Source organism: Chlorocebus sabaeus, chromosome 11, assembly GCF_047675955.1.
Source record: "Chlorocebus sabaeus isolate Y175 chromosome 11, mChlSab1.0.hap1, whole genome shotgun sequence".
In the NCBI taxonomy this organism is placed as follows: Eukaryota; Metazoa; Chordata; class Mammalia; order Primates; family Cercopithecidae; genus Chlorocebus; species Chlorocebus sabaeus.
Window position 1 is genome coordinate 27,675,697 of NC_132914.1, and position 22,754 is coordinate 27,698,450.

The 22,754-nt window shown below is 35.4% G+C and overlaps 1 protein-coding gene across 1 annotated transcript in view; it reads right to left on the reverse strand.

Moving 5' to 3' along the window:
• Nucleotides 1-1,926: 1,926 nt before the first annotated feature.
• INTS13 (integrator complex subunit 13) overlaps nt 1,927-22,754 on the reverse strand; it is a 33,280-nt gene continuing 12,452 nt past the window's right edge. Inside the window, exons 6-17 of the mRNA XM_007967996.3 lie at nt 22,543-22,633; nt 21,110-21,238; nt 19,359-19,443; nt 14,374-14,463; nt 14,081-14,170; nt 12,730-12,908; nt 11,143-11,313; nt 10,708-10,862; nt 10,175-10,405; nt 7,876-8,015; nt 3,054-3,189; nt 1,927-2,282 (exon numbers count right to left, since the gene is read on the reverse strand). Coding sequence (XP_007966187.1) covers nt 2,243-2,282; nt 3,054-3,189; nt 7,876-8,015; nt 10,175-10,405; nt 10,708-10,862; nt 11,143-11,313; nt 12,730-12,908; nt 14,081-14,170; nt 14,374-14,463; nt 19,359-19,443; nt 21,110-21,238; nt 22,543-22,633 — 1,537 coding nt within the window. The 3' untranslated portion in view covers nt 1,927-2,242. The remainder of the gene's footprint in view (nt 2,283-3,053; nt 3,190-7,875; nt 8,016-10,174; nt 10,406-10,707; nt 10,863-11,142; nt 11,314-12,729; nt 12,909-14,080; nt 14,171-14,373; nt 14,464-19,358; nt 19,444-21,109; nt 21,239-22,542; nt 22,634-22,754) is intronic.

The following is a 22,754-nucleotide window of genomic DNA, read 5'->3' on the forward strand; positions in this document are numbered from 1 at the left end:
AAAAGCCAAAATTGACAAATGGGATCTAATTAAAGAGCTTCTGCACAGCAAAAGAAACTACATCAGAATGAACAGGCAACCTACAGAATGGGAGAAAGTTCTTGCAATTTATCCATTGAACAAAGGGCTAATATACAGAATCTACAAGGAACTTAAACAAATTTACAAGAAAAAAAACAACCCCATCAAAAAGTGGGCGAAGAGTATAAATAGACACTTCACAAAAGAAGACACTTATGTGGCCAACAAACACATGAAAAAAAGCTCATGATCACTGGTCATTAGAGAAATGCAAATCAAAACCACAGTGAGATACCATCTCACACCAGTTAGAATGTCGAGCATTCAAAGTCAGGAAATAACAGATGCTAGAGAGGATGTCGAGAAATAGGAACGCTTTTACACTGTTGGTGGGAGTGTAAATTAGTTCAACCATTGTGGAAGATAGTGTGGCGATTCCTCAAGGATCTAGAACCAGAAACACCATTTGACTCAGCAATCCCATTACTGGGTATACACCCAAAGGATTAAAAATCATTCTACTATAAAGACACATGCACACATATGTTTATCACAGCACTATTCACTATAGCAAAGACTTGGAACCAACCCAAATGCCCATCAATGTTAGACTGGATAAAGAAAACGTGGCACATATATACCATGGAATACTATGCAGCCAGAAAAAAGGATGAGTTCATGTCCTTTGCAGGGACATGGATGAAGCTGGAAACCATCCATGGTTTCCAGGAACAGAAAATCAAATACTGCATGTTCTCACTCATAAGTAGGAGTTGAACAATGAGAACATATGGGCACAGGGAGGGGAACATCACACACTGGGACCTATTGGCGGGGTGGGGGACAAGGGGAGGGACAAGGAGAAATACCTAATGCAGATGACAAGTTGATGGGTGCAGCAAACCACCATGGCACACGTATACCTATGTAACAAACCTGTATGTTCTGGACATGTATCCCAGAACTTCAAGTAAAATAAATAAATAAATAAGTAAATAAATAAATAAATAAAAGGTCAGAGCTCATTCAAATGTAAATATGATCTATTAATTAGCTATTGAAATACAATTCCTTAAACCCCACAAGTCTAAGATGCTAACTAGGCCTGGCCCTGCCTGTGTATGGTTTGTGTCAATGTATATCTAAACACAGTGGAATTGAGTAAAAGTAGCTCTATCTTAGGGAAGAGGGCTGAGAATGAGACAGGAGTTGATAAAGGAGAGTAATGTCAATTTCACCAGGCTGACCTGGAAGGCTGCTGAACCCCTGTGTACAGACCAGTTTTTTTTTTTTTTTTTTCAGTAGAAAATACTGAGTCTGTATAAAGAGCTTCCTTTCTCTAATAAACACTCAAGGAAAAAAATGGCAAACTTACAATTAGCATTTAACATTGAAATAACCTACCTCTTGTAACACGTTATAAACTTCTAGATGAAGAAGCACAGGAAAAAGGCCCAAGAAACATATAACATACAACCATGATATTTCTGAAAAATGAGACTAAGATTCATCCAGAGATAAAAACAACCTAGTAACTTTCCTTGCTTCTAAATCTGTGAAGTGATTTCCTTTATGCTTCTCTTTCAGTAAGAAAAGCAAATAGATGGAAAATATTTAGCAGAAAAACATAAAGAGTAAAACTACCCAATACTAGTAAATATAAAATTACACAACCTACCTGAAAACTCTACTTTTAAATGGATAAGAACACATATGCAAAATAACTTAAAACAAAATAAAAACAATGTTCTTTTTTAGAAAAGCACAATATAAGATGCAGCTTAATAGGAAAGATTTTATATTAAGTATTGCAAATCTTAAACTCTCATCAAATTTTTAAAAATTCCTACAGGTTGTTTTCAGTCATTAAATGACTAACGTATTTTCTAAAGGAATTCTCAAATGTTTTGCATTTCAAATATTTTAATAGTTTTATTTGGCAAAGAGAAGCCTACGAATTTTTTTAAAAACATTTCCAGAGAGAACACTTTATACCATAAAATAAACTTGTATAATTTGGGAGGGCAAATCATCTCAAATGTATATTTTTGAATTATGTGCCAATTTTATAATTAGTACAAAAACGATAGTTGAAATATTTTAAAAATGTAAAAACCAGTCCAGGCAACATAACTATACAATCTTGCTGTAAAAGTACTTATATCGAATTCCACCCAAAATATTTTTGCAATATACTAAATTCAGTTCTTCAAGTCACTCTTCACTGCCGGCTGGCTTTTCCATTTTCTGTTGTCTCCATCCTGAAAATAGGAGGAAAAAATGAGTTGATAAAATAAATATTCATTAACATTTTTGTCTCCTTAATTATCTACCTTTCACATGAAACTTAAAATAATACATTCACAGAACAGAACATCAGCATTTTAGGAAAAGACTAACGTTAGGGTTCCTCTAGCTAGGCCAACTTCATTTTATAGTGAAAATTGAGGCCCTGAGAGACTAAGTGACTTTCCCAAGGTCACATGTCAAAGGCTACTGTTTTTTGTTTGTTTGACTATACCACACTCTCCCTTTCCAAGCAAAACTGAGGAAAAAATCTCTACGATTTAGTCAAGAATTTACTTCCTTTTGCACTAAATAAATATATTTCTACCAACAAATTTTTAAGAGGATTTCTTCTGAAAAAAAAAAATCAAAATAATCAGATCTGAGATTTATTTTATTATAATCAATATTCTTAATATTGTATTCCTTAATAGGAAAACATTTCCCTCTGTTATTATACAGAGATTGGTATTATACCCTAAGTGGTATGATTTTTCCCTCTATAATGTTTACTAAGCATTGAAAAGAAATGCTCTAAGGAGTAAATACTTTCAGGGTTACAATCAATACAATTGAGCCTTTTACAAGCAAAAATCAAAGAGGTTAATTTTTTCTCCTTATAGGGAACATGTATTAGTTCATAATATTAGTAATAAAAAATTGCTGATTATTGCAAATAAGCAATGTTTGTTAAGGTACTGTACAGGCAACTGACAAAACCAATTTTGACAATTAATAACACAAACCCATTTTCCTCTTTAAGATGTTGATACAGTTCAGCTCTGTTATTAACAGAGTTCAAACGTCCAGCAAATTCTTGATGTTTTCTGGAATTGGCAGTATTGATTCTATTACTCCACAACGATAATAAGGACACTGGCCCTGGTGTTACATTTAAAAGGAGAGAAAAAAAAAAAGATAGAATAATTTATTACTTCCGAATTTACAAATTTACACTTACCTTTAATTCTGTTGTTCATTTGACACAATTAAGGCAGTTAATTCTGTAGTTCATTTTACACAATTAAGGCAATCATTTTCCTCTTATTCTGAAATTAATGTGTTTCTGGGTCCCCAAGAGCAACCACTAGTTCAGTGATTGATGGAAGGACTCAAATGACTACGTGTAAAGTTATACTCCTGGTTAAGAATGATTACAGCAATACAGTAAGGAGACACAGCCAGGTCGGTAAGCAGAAAAATCACATGAGGTGGAGACTGGCAGAATTCATTTGCAGGCTTCCCATGCTCACTCTCTCCAATGAGTTTTATGCAGAGTGCATACTACCTCCATAGGCAAACATGCAGCCACACGTGCACAATATTTCTGCCAGGAAAGTCTGTTTGAGTAGAGTCCACGGTTTTTACTGGGGGCTGATCAGGTGGGTATTCTCTGCCTAACCACAACGACCAAAGTTCCAGACTTTCAGAAGGGAAGCAGGTGTTCAGTTCATTATCCAGGCAACATCTCAAAAGCCAAGTTCCCAGATGCCAGCCAAGAGCCAAACCTGCAAGCAGGCTTTTCTAATTATAATAGTCTCAGGCCTGCTATGTTAACTGTTTCCTGCACAATACGATAAGGCAAAAGAATTACAAGAGCCAAAACAATTTCGAAAAAGAAGAAAAAAGAAGATTCTTACTTCCTCATTATAAGACTTAATTTGAAGTGACTGTGACAGTACTGGATTGGTGAAAGGATGGCCACATAAACCAATAGAATATAAAGGAGAATCCAGAAGCAGACTCCCATATACATAGTCAACAAATTTCTGATAAATGTACAATACTTCAATGAAGAAAGGATAATTTTTTCAATAAACGCTGGTGGAACATTAGGACATTGTATGCAAAAGGATTAATATTGACCCATACTTTGTACCTTATAGAAAATAACTCAAAAATTGATCATGGCCTAAATGTAAACCTAAAATTACAGAACTCCTATAAGAAAATCAGCATTTGTGACCTTGGGTTAGATTTCTAACATGTAACACCTAAGGCATAATCATAAAAGCAAAAATGGATATATTTGACTTCATCAAAATACAAAGCTTCTGTTGTGCAAAAGTCATTGTTTAAGAGAAGAACAAGTCACAGACTGGGTGAAAATACTTGCAAATCACATATCCAACACAGAACTTGTATCCAGATAAATAAATCCACTAATTAGAAAACAAACAACCCAATTTAAAAATGTACAAAATATTTTAATGAACCTTTCACCCAAGAAGACAAACAGACAAAAAATAAGCAAAGGAAAAGAGTTTTACCATCATTAATCATGAGAGGAACGTAAATTAAAACACCAATGAAATACCACTACATACCTTATAGGATGAAAAACAAAAACAAAACAAAAACAGTAACCCTGACAACAGTAAGTGGACAAGGATGCAGAACACCCAGAACTCTCATACACTGGTGGTGGGAATGCAAAATGGTGCCACCACTTTGGAAAAATAAGTTGGCAGTTTCTTATAAAATTAGTCATTATAATACTATGTGAAAAAAGTCAATCTCAAAGGGTGGCATGACATTTTCTTTCATTTATAAGACATTCTGAAAAATTATAGGGAGCACGATTATAGGAAGAGAAAACATATCAGTAGTTACCAGGGACTGGGGAGAAGGAGAGTGAAGGATGACTACAAAGGGTCAATACAAGGAAATCTTTTCAGGTGACAGACTGTTGTGTACCCTGATTGTGATGGTGGTATGCATTGTCTAAACTCATAGAACTGTACATCAAAAAGAGCTAATATTGTCATATATATTTAAAAATTCTTATTTTTCTTATTACAAAACTAATACGTGTTCATAAGAACAAATTTAGAAAACAATAAAACACATAAAGAAGGAAATAAAATCATCCTATTGCCACTGCTCTAACAACTAAAAATTTTACTCTTTTTTCCAGTGCCAATCTATATCAACAAATTTTTTGTTTTGTTTTGTTACTGCATCTTACAAAGACAGCTGAATAGACGTTTGCCAAATATAGATGGCACATTTGGAATAGCCCAACCTTAAGTGCAGTGTATACAGCAGGCACAAAATTCACTTTGGGGAGGCCTGGGAAGTCATCTTCCAAAGCAGATAAAACTGAGGTATAATAAAACGCCCAGATAAGTTGCTGATCAGAAGAGATATGCAATTTAGGTTATAAAATAGAATGAAAGAAAAAACACACACTTTTCAAATATCAGGCTCAAACAGAAAGTTACAAGGAAAGGCAGTAATGTGCAATCAAGTTGCTTCTCATATGAGCTATTCCATATATTTCTATGGTGAAAAGCATCAGGGATCCATTTAATTTAATGGTAGCTGATATTTCATCTAAGTGACAAGTTAGTACATATGTGTATGAAAACTTAAAATTGAGATCACAGTACATATGTTTATGTAATCTGCTTTAAAAAAACTTACTCATTTACATATTCATTCAATAATTATTCTTGGGCTATATAAATACCACCCTGTGGGGGCTGGGCGTGGTAACTTATGCCTGTAATCCCAGCGCTTTGGGAGGCTGAGGCAGGCGAATCACCTGAGGTCAGGAGTTCGAGACCAGCCTGGCCAGCATGGTGAAACCCTGTCTCTACTGAAAATATAAAAATCAGCCGGGCATGGTGGCAGGCACCTGTAATCCCAGCTACTAGGGAGGCTGAGGCAGGAGAATCACTTGAACCCAGGAGGCAGAGGCTGCAGTGGGCTGAGACAGTGCCATTGCACTCCACCCTGGGCAACAAGAGTGGACTCCGTCTCAATAAATAAATACATACATACATACCACCCTATGGACACACCATTATTCAGTCATTTTCTTACTAATGTGGCTTTTAGTTGCTTGCAATTTTTGCCAGTATAAATACTCTTTTTTTTGAGACTGAGTCTTACTCTGTCGCCCAGGCTGGAGTACAGTGGCAAGAATCTTGGCTCACTGCAATCTCCGCCTCAGTAATACTCCTTGAGAGTTCTATTTGCCAAGCAATGCTGAAACACTGTTTAGAGTATACCTAAATTTCTCATCCTAATGAACAGTGGTGTATTTTGTCATATGAGAAACAATTTATCAAAAAACATCTATTTAAATCCTATTATTTTCTGGGCCCTCTAGCAAATGCCTGAAAGGCAAATATAATAAGATCACCTCAAGGGTGATCTCTGGCTTCAAAGAAACTAGTGAACTGAAGAATATAATATGTATCACTATATATATACACTATAACAAGCATATCAAAAGCAAACAAGGCTGCCTTCTCCCTAGGATGAGCTGCCAATATTCACAAGTTGGTTCTACTGCCTTAGGAGAGGCACAGTGGCAGGACATCAGGTAGTCTAATGATGGCATACCATTACACATGTATCCTAAAAAGACTAAATCTAGTTTGCCTTCAAGATAACTAAGGCCTAGAAGGATTTCAGGAGCTGCCAATCCCAAATCATATCCTTGGTGCCTAGAATTTCAAGAGGAAACTAAACTTTTAACCTACAAGTAAGAGATTAAGAGGCTTTACAGTGAAAATATTGTTTATAATTACAACTATACTGAAACTCAAACACATTTTAATATAGCAATAAATGAGTTATAATACATTATTTCTAGGTTTAGTAAGAGTTTAGGGTAAAAGAGTTTGTATTCAATATCCCAGCTCTTACTATAGTATCAGGAACATAAACAGATTCAAATGTACATATTTAAAATTTCTTAAAACACAAACTTTATATGCTTATTTTCCAAAGGCTTCATTAATGAAAGTATGACACTACTTGTTTTTGTTTTTCACACTGACAAACATATTTACTGCCTACATTCTCTAAGGCTGTGATATGGTTTGGCTGTGTGCCCACCCAAATTTCCATGCTGTTCTCGTGACAGTGAGTGAGTTCTCACTAGATCTGATGGTTTTATAAGGGGCTTCCTCTCCCTTTGCTCTGTCCTTCTCCTTGCTGCCGCCACGTGAAGAAGAACGTGTTTGCTTCTCCTTCTGCCATGACTGTAAGTTTTCTGAGGCCTCCCAGCCATGATGGAACTGTGAGTCAATTAAACCTCTTTCCTTTAAAAATTACCCAGTCTCCAGTATGTCTTTATTAGCAGCATGAGACTGGACTAATACAGGCTGTAAACAGAGAATCTCCTAAACAGCATCCACGAATACCTAAGAACTCTCCCTCACATATACACAACAATATTAAATAACACTGTACAAAACAGAGCTTCATTGGAAAACTTTTTTTTTTTCTAAGATAGAGTCTTGCTCTGTCGCCCAGGCTGAAGTGCAATGGTGCAATCTTGGCTCACTGCAACCTCTGCCTCCTAGGTGCAAGTGATTCTCCTGCCTCAGCCTCCTGAGTAGCTGGGATTCCAGGTGTGTGCCATCACGCCCAGCTAATTTTTGTATTTTTAGTAGAGGTGGGGTTTCACCATGCTGGCCAGGCTGGTCTAAACTCCTGACCTCAGGTGATCTGCCTGCCTCGGCCTCCCAAAGTGCTGGGATTACAGGGGTGAGTCACCACACCCAGCCCGGAAAACTTTTTATAAACCTAGTTACCACAGCTGTACCTTACCTTTTGATTTTTCCACTTGTGGAGTTTCATCCATTTCAACAAGGGGTTTTTTGTTTGGAGGTTCTGGGGAATCAGGCGAATCTTTTATAATCTCAGCTTCAGCCAAGTCTTCTTTTCCACGCTCTAAGATTCCTTTTAATCTTTTAGAGGGACAAATAATGAAATGTAAAGTTTAAATTTTTAGAAGTCTAAAAATGGTCTAATAATTAAACTACCTTTGCATATCAACCTTTATAGAAGATGATTAATCTCATAAAATAAACCTAGGGACTAATCAAAAACTTCAATCTAAAACCAGTAATAGAAATTAATCAATTAAATACAAGTTTCCCTTTTCCTTCATAATAATAACGTAACAATTCAGGAATTAGCTGTAAAATATAAAAAAAAGAATACTTAAATTAAAATTTAAAAGGCAGGAAATGATGTGATCTTGAGAAGAAACTGCACAATTTTGATTTTTAAAGATATGAACAAAATAATACCGAATTTCAAATTACAAATAAGGTTAATAAGTTTATCCCCATTTATTCTCTAGTCTATGTATTGTGCAGATGTATTTATGCTCTGCAAATCAGAAACTTAACTCTAAGCTTTTATAGAGTTTCATTAGAGAACAAAAACACTTGCAAAATATACAAGAGTGTACTTGAAGCTCAGTGGGATCTGAATGATAGTACTTTTTCCCTCTTACGGTGAGCCAGTTTTGTTTCAGAAGCTCAGTAGCCCTAAGGAAAACATGAGCTTCTAAAGTCAAAGAGAATAAAAGCATTCTATTATTAATGGATGAAATTATACGATTTCCAGAATTAGCTTCAAAGTATTCCTATGGGGTAGTGGTGAAGGTAGTGGATGAAGATATATATGAAATGAGATCTGCCATGAATTGTTAATCATTGAAGGTAGATGATGAGTAAGTATCTGTTCTATTGCTACATATGTTTGAAATTTTCCATCATAAAAAGATGTGTTTTTGGTCAGTCGCAGTGGCTCATGCCTGTAATCCCAAGCACTTGGGGAAGCCAAGGTGGGCAGATCTCCTAAGGTCAGGAGATCGAGACCAGCCTAGGCAACATGGTGAAACTCCATCTCTACCACAAATACAAAAAATTGGCTAGGCATGGTGGTGTATACCTATAATCCCAGCTACCTGAGAGGCTGAGGCATGAGAATCACTTGAACCCAGGAGGCAGAGGCTGCAGTGAGTCGAGATCATGCCACTGCATTCCAGCCGGGGTGATAGAGCGAGATTCTGTCTCAAAAAAATAAATAAAAGTTAATTAATTTTAAAAAAAGTTACCTGGTGTTGGTCTGATTTCTGGCAAGGGGACAGAAGATATAGCCAGCTGATACGCTATTTCTATTTATAAGCCTTTATTATTTTTATGTTTTTTTCAGATTTAACTTTGACATCATAATATAAATCACAAACTAAAGGAAAAGAGTATACTATTAAGGAACATTTTCAGAATAGACTGTATGCTCTTCTGTGCTTCCAAGGCCATCCTATGGCTATTTTTAAAATAGCACGTTCCACACTTTGCTGCAATCACTATTTTTGTTTGTTTGTTTGTTTGTTTGTTTTGAGACAGAGTCTTACTCTACTGCCCAGGCTGGAGTGCAGTGGAGTGATCTCGGCTCACAGCAACCTCTGCCTCCCAGGTTCAAGCGATTCTCATCCTCAGCCACCTGAGTAGCTGAGATTACAGGCATGTGCTCCCAAACCCAGCTAATTTTTGTATTTCTTTTAAGTAGAGACTGGATTTTGCCGTGTTGGCCAGGTTGGTCTCAAACTCCTGGCCTCAACTGATCCACCCGCCTCGGTCTCCCAAAGTCCTGGGATTACAGGTGTGAGCCACTGCGCCCAGCCTGCAATCACTAATTTAATTGTCTGTCTCTACCATCACACTGTATGTTCTTCAAGGGTAGGGATCTTGTGCCAAATGCCTGGCACATCCTAAGCATTCAATAAATATTTAGTGAACAGAGGAATAAAATTACATCTGTGAAGTTCACAACACGTAAAGCACATACTGATACCAAACATCATGCATTATGATTTCAGAAGTTAATTAGGAAAAACTAACACTAACTTTGCCCCAACAGTAAAAATTCACACTTTTTTACGTCCAAGAAAGATCCTTTAGATTTTAAGAATGATAAAATTACAGTAATGAAAATGAATAAACATGTATTAAATGAACTACTATTAAATCAGGTTAGAATGTATGAAAATGCTCTATGCAGAATGTGATATAACAAAAGGCACCGTGGTGCTCTATCAGTGCCAAGAAGTCACCTCTCTGAGTCTTGCCAAGACTTTTCCTGTTCATAATCTTTCACTGCTTTCTCCGACTTGTCCTCTTTGTCTTCCCTCTTTCTTCCTCGTTTCTTTCGTTCTTCTTCTTCCGGGGGTTTGCTCCTGCATGCCATCAGACATTCCAAGACCCTTTGATGTTTCTCTGAGTTGTTGATATGGGCTCTGACAAGGGTCTCTAATTCATTCCACATGATACGGTATTGTTCATCTCTGCAGTAAAGATTTGGAAATACTCTTTGATATTGAAGTGTCACTTTCTACTGGTAAAGTAAAAAGAAATGAAATGTGGACTTCCTTCCTCTTACTTGGTAGTTAACAGTGAAATTCTAAGCTATAATATATCAATTTCTATGATTTTGTATTATTTCATCTCAAACATATATATATACACACACACACACACACACACACACAAGTCCTCAAATAAAATTTACATATAGAGTAAGTTATCTTGAGAAACAGTATGTATCAAGTAAATGTGATCTATAAAGAAAATAAGAAAAAAAGTCTACCTTTTAGGGCCCTTTCCTCTTGTACCAACTGTGGAAATAGGTAGAGGATCATTTTTTCTTTCCATATCAACTAAGTTGTATATTGTTTTTTGACAGTTTAACACATCTTCTTCTGTCAGAGATTCTTTCACAATAACACTGGCTAATGGAACTACCTGTTAGATATTTTTTTAAAGAAAAAAGAAAATCTGTCTTGAAAAATAAATATCAAAACATCTAGGCAGAACTTGATTTTTGAAAGGATTTTAAAGACTATCATGGTGAAGAAATCTATAACTATCACTTCAATTTTTAATTATTAATTCTTTAACTTTAGCAAGCTCATGTATTTCACTCTTTGCTTAAGAAATGGTATAAATTACAAATTTTCTAATTTGTTTCTATAAAGAATATATAACTAATCTATAAGAAAAGTTGAAGATACTTAACACTTACCGCTTGCATGTTAAAAATGGTGGTTTGTGAAATGATCATAGGCCAGTAACGGGTGTGTTTTTCTAACTGATCTTTTGCTCGTTCCAAAGGGACCTCAAGACTTCCATCGATTTTATATCTGGGGTCTAGAAAAGGAGTTAATCTGTTTTCCCTCATAAATTCACCAAAATCCTAATGATAACCAAATAAGATAAAATTAGAAACTATGTCTAATGTTTCAGTATGGATTACATGTACTAGTCTGTTTCCCTGATGTCTTCTGTCCTGTGATGTGCAACAAAACATTTTTTCTAACAGTATCCCTCAACTCCACTACTTTTTTATCCTTTCTGAACTTGAAACCTATCAGCCTTTATACGGTGAAAATGAAGAAAGCCTCAAACATAAATGCATTCATGGTATGTTTTCCCCACCTTTTGTAAAAACCAAGAAACACTTTTTTCCCCCTTCTATAATTTAACTTTTCTATCACATATAGATAAAAGAGTCAGTTAATCATATTAGAAGACTCATTTGCTTATTTAAAACTACTTTGAGCCTGGGAACGGTGGCTCACACCTGTAATCCCAACACTTTGGGAGGCCGAGACAGGTGGATCACCTGAGGTCAGGAGTTTGAGACTAGCCTGGCCAACATGGTGAAACCCCGTCTTTACTAAAAATACAAAAATTAGCTGGGCGTGGTGGCAGACACCTATAATCTTATCTACTCGGGAAGCTGAGGCAAGAGAATCACTTGAACCCAGGAGGCGGAGGTTGCAGTGAGCCAAGATTGCACCACTGCACTCTAACCTGGGCAACAAGAGCGAAACTCTGTCTCAAAACAAACAAACAAACAAACTACCTTGATATAACATAAACATGTTAACAATAGTTATCTGTGAATGATGAAATTATAGGTAATTTACAGGTGTGGGTGTTTTTTTAAGACATCTATATTCTCTAAATTTTCTACAATAAATATTGATTAGGCTTCTCCTTATTTAAATATTATGTTTTTTAAAAAATCCTAATTAAAAAGTTACTTACAGTATATAACACTTTGTGGTTTACAAAGTATATTCATATACATATATCACACTTAGTTTTTACAACCACCTCAAGAAGTAAACAGCTATGAAATACCAAATAGGAAAGAGAGGAGGGAGAATAAAAAATCAAAATTAGAACAGAATTTCTACCAAAAAGGGACATATATTTCCTTTTATGTTCTTCCCAATAATACAAAAGTTTATGTTATTTCAAAGTAGCAGCAATCCAAATATTCCAGGTTTCTGTTTGCCATTTAAATTACTAGAAATTAAGTTTCACCTAAAATATTAGTTCAAATCAATTTATTATTTCCTACAATTCCAGCATGTCATTGCAATTCAGATACATTTCACTATACACTGAATATAAAATAAGATTAAACAATGATAAATAGAACTTTTGAGCAAATATTACAGGAAATTCACCTAATTAAAATAATAATCAACTTCCAAATCTCTTTTTTTCCACAGATCTTAGCATTTAACGAGCACTTGATAACTACTTGCTGAATGATGACACATTCAAAACTTAAAATTTATAGATATTAGAGTCTTACTGTAATCCGGTAGTCTGTAACTCTTCCTCCACATCCTTCACTAATTGAAGGCGGATCTTCTAGAATGGATCGAGAACTGCTAAGGACGTGCAAAAAAATCTCTCCTCCATGGCTACTAAGCATATGACTAATGACTTTAGAACCTGATTTTCGTGGTTGTTCCAGTAAAACAGAACGACCTGTCAAAAATAAGATTACACTATCAGTAACGAAACTCAAACGGGCTCTCATTTATTTCCTTGAGATTTACATCTAGATTTTTTCATTTTATTTATTGATCCCCGTATTTTAACCTGCATTGCTAATTTAATGTATCTACTCTTCCATGACTAAAAATCTGAATTCTAGCCTTAACTATATCTTAGTTACTCCAAGGTTACATAGTTACACAGTTTCCCACAACAACTATAGTGGTCTCTGAAATAATACATTAATACATTTGGCTATATGGTTCATCCAATTTACATGTACATATTGAATTTTTCTCCTGGACCTCAAGAAGAAAAGTGAGACAACTGCTCCATAATCCTCAGGTTATTAATGCTACAGAACATTTGGGGAGAAGGCACAGTCCCAGTTCACTTACATAACAGTTCCTCATCCACACTGTAATCATAACTACTTTCTATTCTACATGTCCAAATGTTAATCTGAATTTCACCTAGTCTGATAATCAAATTATGCTTAATTAACAATGACATAACCTTATGATAAAGACAGACTGACTCTTTAGATCACTAGTTCCACAACCTGAGATGATCATAAGAATTACCAGAGAAGCTTTTAATTTGGAATCCAATAATTTAGACTTGTAAAAAAAATTTCACACAATGAAACCACAGATTTAAGGTCATAGGTAAGAATCATATGGTATAATATTAAAAACATAATATTTATTTATGATAAAGGTATCATGTTCAAGTAAGTCCATCTTTGCTTTGACTTAAAATTCAATGGGCCAAGATAAATAGTCTACATTATTCCAGCTTCTATTTTATTTTTTAAATCTATTTTCTAATTATAGCTTCTAAAACAAATCAATTTAGACTCTAAAGATCAAATTTTTAAAATAGAAATACTCACAATTTTATTAAATAAAACTTGCTTAGATATAATAGCCTGAAAGCCAAACCTAAAGTCATCTTTTAAATGTTAGTAAAAACTGTTAAAGGGTATTTCAAATTACATAAGTTTAAAATAGCTTTCACAAATAAATGGCAAAGCTACAGTGATGAAAATAGCTTTCCAGAGTTCATACTCTTAATAATTTCACTCAAATAATAATTTAATAATAATATAAATAATTCAAATAATATAATTTCAGGCAAAACCATTAAATGATGAAAGTTACCATTTAGAAGAAAATTAGTAAGGCAGGAGGAAGGTCTACTATTTACGTCTACAGGTGAAATCCGATAAGCTCCAGTACAATAGTGTAATTCTGAAATAGAAGAAAACACTGATTTGAAAGAATATAAAGAAATATTCCCACAATTAAAAGAAAAAAAAAACTTGTTCACTGAGTTCATTCAGTCCTGAAACAACGAAAAACGAAAATGCAAAACAGAATCAATTAATTGACCCCCACATAATACCTGAAGAATCTTTTGATTTAGTCTTTTTCAGTTATTCTTAAATACCTACCAATGTTATTTGTCCTTGGTGTACACCACTTTAATGTTATCGTTTCTTTAAACGGGCCTTCTCGACTGCCACCACCTAGGTGTGAATCACCTTTAAAAATATGTCAGAGACATTACACATTGTATACATGTATCAAAACATCACACTGTATCCCATAAATATGTACAATTATGTGTTAATTTAAAACATAATAAAAGCGGCTGTGCATGGTGGCTCACGCCTGTAATCCCAGCACTTTGGGAGGCTGAGATGGGTGGATCACGAGGTCAGGAGTTCAAGACCAGCCTGGTCAAGATGATGAAACCCTGTCCCTACTAAAACTACAAAAATGTGCCAGGCGCGGTGGCAGGTGCCTGTAATCCCAGCTATTCGGGAGGCTGAGGCAGAAGAATCACTTGAACCCGGGCAGCAGAGGTTGCAGTGAGCCGAGATTGCGGCACAGCACTCCAGCCTGGGCAACAGAGTGAGACTCCGCCTCAAAAAAAAAAAAAAAAAAAAAAAAATAGTAATAATAAAAGCAAAAAATAGTAATAGAGCAAACTGGGTATGGAGTAACTGGAACTCTGTACTGTTTTCACAATTATTTTGTAAATCTGAAACTACTCTAAAATTAAAAGTTCATTTAAAAACAGCAATGAAAAAAATGTCAGAGAAACACTAACATTATCAAGTAGATCACAGGCTTCAAATTGTTTACCAAGATTTCCAAATGAGTTTAAACTCTGTAAGAGAAAAGATCTCTGAGACAACATCTTTTTATCAGGTCCCCTGGACAAATACCAAATAGAGTATAGATATTATCTATAATTAAAATAAATCGTAATTTTCCTCCACATTCGTTATTAAACCAATCATTTTGGTCACTGCACTGAAAGTCAATAGCGAAAATTTAAAAAATTTCAAGCATCTACAACTGCTCTTCCCTGCCCACACTATTAAATGATAAAATGACATGGTTAAGTACTCAGAAAAAGATTAAGGAATCTAAAATGCACACCTATACTGAATTCTAGTAAGTTTAGTTAGAAGAAACACAAACCAAGGGATCTGGAAAGTAAATACATAAGGAGATATTAATCTAATAATAATAAACAAATGTGCAACCATAAAGCTGACAAGGCTTTGAAGGAAGTATCTACAGAGCTATGAGTGCCTAAAGAGGGAGATCTGTCCTATTCCAAGACACCAGGAGAAGTTTCCTTGAGAAGTGAAGACTGGTCTGAGTTATAAGGGGATGAGTAGAAATTAACTAAAGAAACGGACCCGATGCAGTGCCTCACATCTAAAATCTCAGCACTTTATGAGTCCTAAGTGGGAGGATTGCTAGGGGGTCAGGAAACCAGCCTGGGCAACAGAGTGAGACCCTGCCTCTATAGAAAAAATACAAAAATTAGCCAGGCTTCGTGGTTTGCACCTGCAGTCCCAGCTACTCTGGAGGCTGAGGTGGAAGGACTGCTGGTAGCCCAAGAGGTCGATGCTGCAGTAAGCAATGATCACACTACTGTACTCCAGTCTGAGCAACAAAGTGAGACTCCGTCTCAAAAAAAAAAAAAAAAAAAGAAACAGAGGAAAGACTACTCAGGCAAAAGAAGAGTAGATACCAAGATATTGTGGCAGGAGGAAGCATGAAAAATATTAGATCTGTGTGGCTGAAACAGAGAAGATTAATATGTTCTGAGATGAGAATAAAAACGGGGAGGGGGGCAGACAATGAAGGGCCTTGTAAGACATTTAAACAGCTCTGTTTTTTCCTAAGGGCAACAGAAAAGCATGGGCAGGGGGCAGGTTTAAGGTCATGAGAACGTGGTCAGGATTAGCATTCTGAAAGTTACTGTAGCTGGAGGGTAAAGAGTAGATAGGGACAGGCCATTTAGGAGGCTACTGTGAGATAACAGGTAAGAAAATGAAAGGCCGGATTAGGGAAATGTTATTGGTAGCTGAGATGGAGATTTTGATGTATGTGAGAAATATTAGTAGATGAAATCAAGAAAATGTGATGATGGATTAGATGCCTCAGAAGTGATTCTGAGGTTTCCGCCTTACATAAATGAATAGACAACAGGGCCATTCACTGAAAAAGGAGACTAGTTCAGGTGGCAAAGCTCCTAAGTTGTTTTGGGCATGTTGAGATGTAGGTGCCTGAGAGACATCTAAGAGAGACAATTAGGCAGCAGAATATAAAGATCTGGAATTTAGGGGCCGGGTGCCGTGACTCACGCCTGTAATCCCAGCACTTAGGGAGGACAAGGCGGGCAGATCACGAGGTCAGGGGATTGAGACCATCCTGGTTAACACAGTGAAATCCTGTCTCTACTAAAAATACAAAATATTAGCCAGGCGTGGTGGCGGACGCCTGTAGTCCCAACTACTCGGGAGGCTGAGGTAGGAAAATGGCATGAACCTGGGAGGCAGAGCTTGCTTGCAGTGAGCCAAGATCGTGCCACTGCGCACTCCAGCCTGGGAGACAGAGTGAGACTGTCTCAAAAAAAAAAAAAAAAGACCTGGAACTTAGGGAAGGTATTCGGGCTAAAGTATAAGCCTTCTCACCAAGACCCAGCTACACTGTTACCACCTCAATAAAACCTGCCTAACTCTTACTGGCACCACAGGCAGCCTCCTGTGTGCTCCCACAGTGCTCTGTTCCCATTATTAAAATAAATTTGACACATAGTGTCCACACGTAATGCATATAACTACAGGCCAAGTCAACAACTATTTTAAAGAACTATTTTGTGTTACAAAGGATATTTTTGACATTTTTGTAAGTTTTTTTTTTTTTTTTTTGGAGACAGAGTCTCACTCTGTTGCCAGGCTAGAGTGCAGTGGTGCAATCTCAGCTCACTGCAACCTCTGCCTCCCGGGTTCAAGCGATTCCCCTGCCTCAGCCTCCCGAGTAGCTGGGACTAAGGTGCGTGCCACCATGCCCAGCTAATTTTTTGTATTTTCTAGTAGAGACAGGGTTTCACAATGTTGACCAGGATAATCTCTTGGCCTCATGATCCTCCTGCCTCAGCCTCCCAAAGTGCTGGGATTACAGGCGTGAGCCACCATGCCTGGCCCATTTTTGTAAGTTTTTAAAATAACATTTTAAAAATTGATATAACATCACAGGTTCATAGCAATTTCCATGTAATATATTTTCAAAAACAAGTTCTCTATATTCCTTTGTTAAATGTTCATATATCCCTGTATCATAATAGTTTCTTTCAAGTTAGCAACTCATTAGGTTTATTCTAAGATTCCTCAGATATGTAACAAATGTCAGGACTGGCTCATGATTATGCCTCAGAAGATACATACAACATTATCAAAGTCAACCGTTTCTCTGGCAGCATCAATTTACTAGAAAACATTCTAAAGAATTTAACCAAATGTCAAAGCTTAAAGGCTTTTAAAATGACCTTCAAAGTCTTACAATTTTCATTGTGTTTTAGAATTGAATGGAATACTACAGCTCATCTAATCCAGCATCTTTAATTCATAAGCACGAAAACATACATCTAGAAACATATGGGACTTGCCAGTTGGTGGCAAAGCTTTAGCTAAAACTTATTTCCTAACTCCAGAGTCTTTTCCCCTAAACTAAGCCAATACAGTTGCAGAAATCAGTTTGGGAGATGAGATCTATGGACTGAAATAATTTTTAGAGGAAAAAAAACTAATTTAAATCTCAAAATTTAATTTCTAGGCCAAGTTGAAAGTCTATCACTCTTTCGAGTTTGCTCCTATTCTTCTCCCTTCCTCAAGGTTGTTTGCCTGCAAATGAAACTGAATGAGTTTGAGAAAGCCATGGCTATCTTTCTCAGTATTTGTTGTAGTAGCCCAGTCTTTTCTGAAGTAAATTCCACAGGACACTAGTTCCATGGCCATTAATAGGTGATATTGACAGATAAATTTGCACAGGGATGAACGACAGTCAGTCTGGTTTGTACTGAAGAACTTCTCAAAGCTGTTACAGTAGTCCCCCAACTTTGCTGTGTCGCTTTCCATGGTTTCATTACCTGTGGTCAACTGCAGTCCCAAGATACACATGTATTTTTTGAGATGGAGTCTCACCCTGTTGCCTAGGCTGGGGTGCAGTGGCATGATCTCGGCTCACTGCAACCTCCACCTCCCAGGTTCAAGAGATTCTCCTGCCTCAGCCTCACAAGTAACTGGGACTACAGGTATGTGCCACCACACCCAGCTAATTTTTAAATTTTTAGTAGACGTGGGCCTTTGCCATGTTGGCCAAGCTGGTCCCGAACTCCTGACCTCAAGTGATCTGCCCACCTTGGCCTCCCAAAGTGGTAGGATTACAGGTGTGAGCCACCACGCCCAGCCTGCAGCCCAAAAATATTAAATACAAAAGTCCAGAAATAAACAATTCATAAGTTTTACACTGCATGCTATTCTGAGTAGCATGATGACGTCTCACACTAGGCCACTCTGTCCTGCCTGGAATGTGAATCATTGCTTTTCCAGCATATCCATGCTATAAATGCTAAGAGCCCATTAGTAGCCTTCTTGGTTATCAGACCCATGGTCGAGGTATCATGGTGCTTGTGTTCAAGGTCCATAGTAGCCTAACGCTATGTCACAGTACCTGTATCATTCATCTCAGTTTATCTCATCATGTAGGTATTTTATCATCTCACATCATCCCAAGAAGGATGAGTACAGTACAATAAGATATTTTGAGAAAGAGGGGGAGAGACCAAGAGACTACATTCATATAACTTTTATTATAATATATTGCTAAAATTGTCCTATTTTATTCTTATTGTTCTTGATCTCCTTCTGCTTTGCCTAATTTATAAATTACACTTTATCATAGGTATGTATGTATAGGAGAAAACAGTATATACAGTATAAGGTTCAAGACCATCTGAGGTTTCAGGCATCCACTGGGGTTCTTGGAATGTCTTCCCTGAGGATATGGGGGCTACTGTAATATGCTTTCATATGTTAGATCATACAAAATAATACTTTCAAATGTCTCTTACCACTTTTCAGGAAATCTACATGTGCATCTTTGTGATGAAGTAGCTCCACATCATAATTGGCAGATGTGTTAGCATGCTGTTCTTCCTTGAAGCAAAATTTCAAACATTTAAAAAAACATGGTTTTGCTTTCAAAATACTAAAATCATTAATTATTCATTTTGCTTTTTGTTTAAAATGAGGTCAAATACATTCAATAATAATTAGCTAAAATAATGGGATAATCTATTTAAAGATGCAAGTTTTCCATGCAACATAAACTCCATTAAAAAACAACTGGCCATATACAGGTAATTACAGTATTTAATGATTTTTTTACATTATGTCAGAATTAACAAAGATGACTAATTCAGAAATTTTGAATTTTTTTTACTCCAAATGCATTGTCTTGCCAATATTTTTAATATGCAAATATAATGTAATTGAAATAATTTACATAAATTTAAAGTGAAATCATTGTTAAAAAGAGGAAATAGCATCTTTAAATACCTACAGTGAATTAGCAAACATCAATTATATAAAATACAAACTAACAAACAAGTTTAGTAACTTGTTTTCAGTAATAGGAAATAGGAATTTCAACATTATCTATTTACCAAAAAACACAAAGATTGAAGAGTCACACCAGTAGCACACAAATATGATCAAAATTAACAGGCAAGCTATCAGAGTATTTTTCTTATAACATGTGACATTATATATATTAAAGTGTACCTATTATGCTATTTACTTCTGCATCCAAAAGGTTCTACAGGGTAAGCCTAAAATTTATAGTGAAAAACCAGCCAATGGCATTAAGAAATAATGAAAAGATTATATTTCTCATGCTATTTATTATTCATAATATAGTGGCAGAAAATAGAAACTGGAATGTAAAAAAAATTTGAATTTTTAGATATAGTGGCTACTTTATATTTGTAAACACAATCAATACAATTAAATTCAATTTCACTCAGTAAAAACTCATTTGAAGCTTACTACGGGCCAGCCACTGTGCGAGCCCTAAAACAACTTAATGATAGCGTTAATATGATGAAAAGGAACAGGTAGCAATACGTTCCTTAAAAAATTCACCAGTAAAATCACAGGGCTCACATCTACAGTCTTTCAGTTAGAGAGTAATAAACTAATTTAAAACTATGAGTTATTTTCCCCTAGTTAGACCTATTAGCTATAGACACCTTTATACCGAGTGGGCAACAACAAAAATATAGAGAATAAAAGATCCACTAGAATACACAAAGTAAGCAAAATCTAATAACACAGCTGTCAGGGAAAGAATCACAGAATAATAATTTAAAATAGAAATTGTATTTTGATGAAAACAATGAGAGCGTTTTTTTTTTGTTTTTGTTTTTTTTAAGAGAGCTCACATAACATGTTCTTTTAGAAAACAAAAATATAGCATTTTATTTTGTGATCCTTTCTGGTTGCTTTTCAGTATTTACTGACCTGGTCAAAGACATTGAATGTGGGCTAGCAAAATAGAAAACATGATATGGGGAGAAAAGGTAAAGGTTCAATTAAAATAAATAATACATGTCCAACAATTTTTTATTTTTATTTTTTTATATTGAGATGGGATCTTACTATGTCGCCTAGACTAGTCTCAAACTCCTGGCCTCAAGTAATCCTCCCATCTCAGCCTCCCAAAGTGCTGGAATTACAGGCATGAGCTACCGCTCCTGGCCTCAAACAAATACTTAAAAAGCAAAGCAGTGCTTTCAAAACAGCAGGAAAAAGAACTGCCTACCTTCATTGGAATATTTGTAATAGTAGTTGAAGCCAAGTCAAAATGTTGCTGTACTAAAATATTCAGTTTGGTAGCAAGATGCCGTCCTGCACGAACACTATGAACTTCACTGGTTAAAACTGGGGACAACTACAGAAAAATATGCAAGAAAAATTATCCACAAAATATTAATTCATTGTAACCTACTGCTATTTTACTATAAATCCATTAAAATTAAGTATTTTTAACTTTTTAGAAGTTGGAAAAAAAAGGTCCATAAATTAACCATGACAACTATTTTAGCGATAAATTTTCATGCACTCATTCACTCACCACATATGTATTAATCACTTTGCTAGATACCAGAAACTGTGAGTATATTGAACACAGCAGTGAATAGACACGATCCCTGTCCTCCTGAAATTTACAGTGAAATATTTAAATAGATTTCTTTATAATTATTACTTTTTATCTATATGCAAAATGGATTTGAAGGATACTGTAGAAAAAATAATTTATTTTGTTGAGAGGACAAAACCCTGCAGATAAAACTAAAAGAAAGAATGTAGAAATCACTACAAAAATGTCTTTCTGTCATCAATAAATAAGGCAGCTAGAAGTGGTGTACAACAAGATAACACAAAATCTTACTCATTCCAGGGCAATATTAATTACAAATAAATTTTCATTATCATAAAATAAAACTAACATTGCCACATTATCAAAAGAGGCAGAAAAAAGTTAATAAAAAAGAGGCTTACTCTGGAAACCACTTAAAAACAGTTTCCAGTTTTTAACTGGAAACCACTTAAAAACACAATGATAGCAATAATGACTAAAAATACCACTTAACTACAAAACTTCATGGACTAAGGTAATCCTCGCGATGTTTATATTAAATAATGCAAAATGAAAAATCAGATATATAGAATATATCTACATTTCTAAACATAAATTACTGATAGAGAATATCATGATGTGGATCCATTTAACAATCAACAGGATCATCTTTTCCTTTAAAAGTGTTCAAACTTATTTAAAAGGTAAAACTAACATTGGAAAATAAGATTTTTCCCTCTGAATGTGTAAAATTAATTTTTTATTGGAATATATTTTTGTTAAAGAGTGTATTGCTTCTCTAATAAGGAAAAATATTTTTATACAATAAAAATAATCACTAAAGTAATTAAAATTTTAGGAGCAATACAAACTATGTATGGTTTGTAACACTTTTTGATAAACATCAAGAGGCAAGCAGAATAGAAAACACTTTAAAATCTACAATTAGACCATAAAGAACCACCCTAGATGTCTTGCCATAGAGGTTTACTTTGAAAACTCAAAATATTTTCTTGGCAGAAAATATTGGTAATGGATCATTTTAATAATAACCCTTCTCAGTATTTATTATTATTAACCACAATGGTCTTTTCTTTCATTATTTCAACACTCACCTCTTTTTTAGAACGATCAGATACAAGGCTGTCTTCACCAACTGGGTAGGTATGGATCAAGACCAACTCACATTTTTGAATCTGCATGAGACTTAAAGAGAAATTTTTGACTTAAAATATAAGAATACATAGTACGTAATGAATTCAGGCAGGTGAACTATTAAAACCTTAACGTATTAAAACAGCATATTGCTACAATCAGATATTACTCT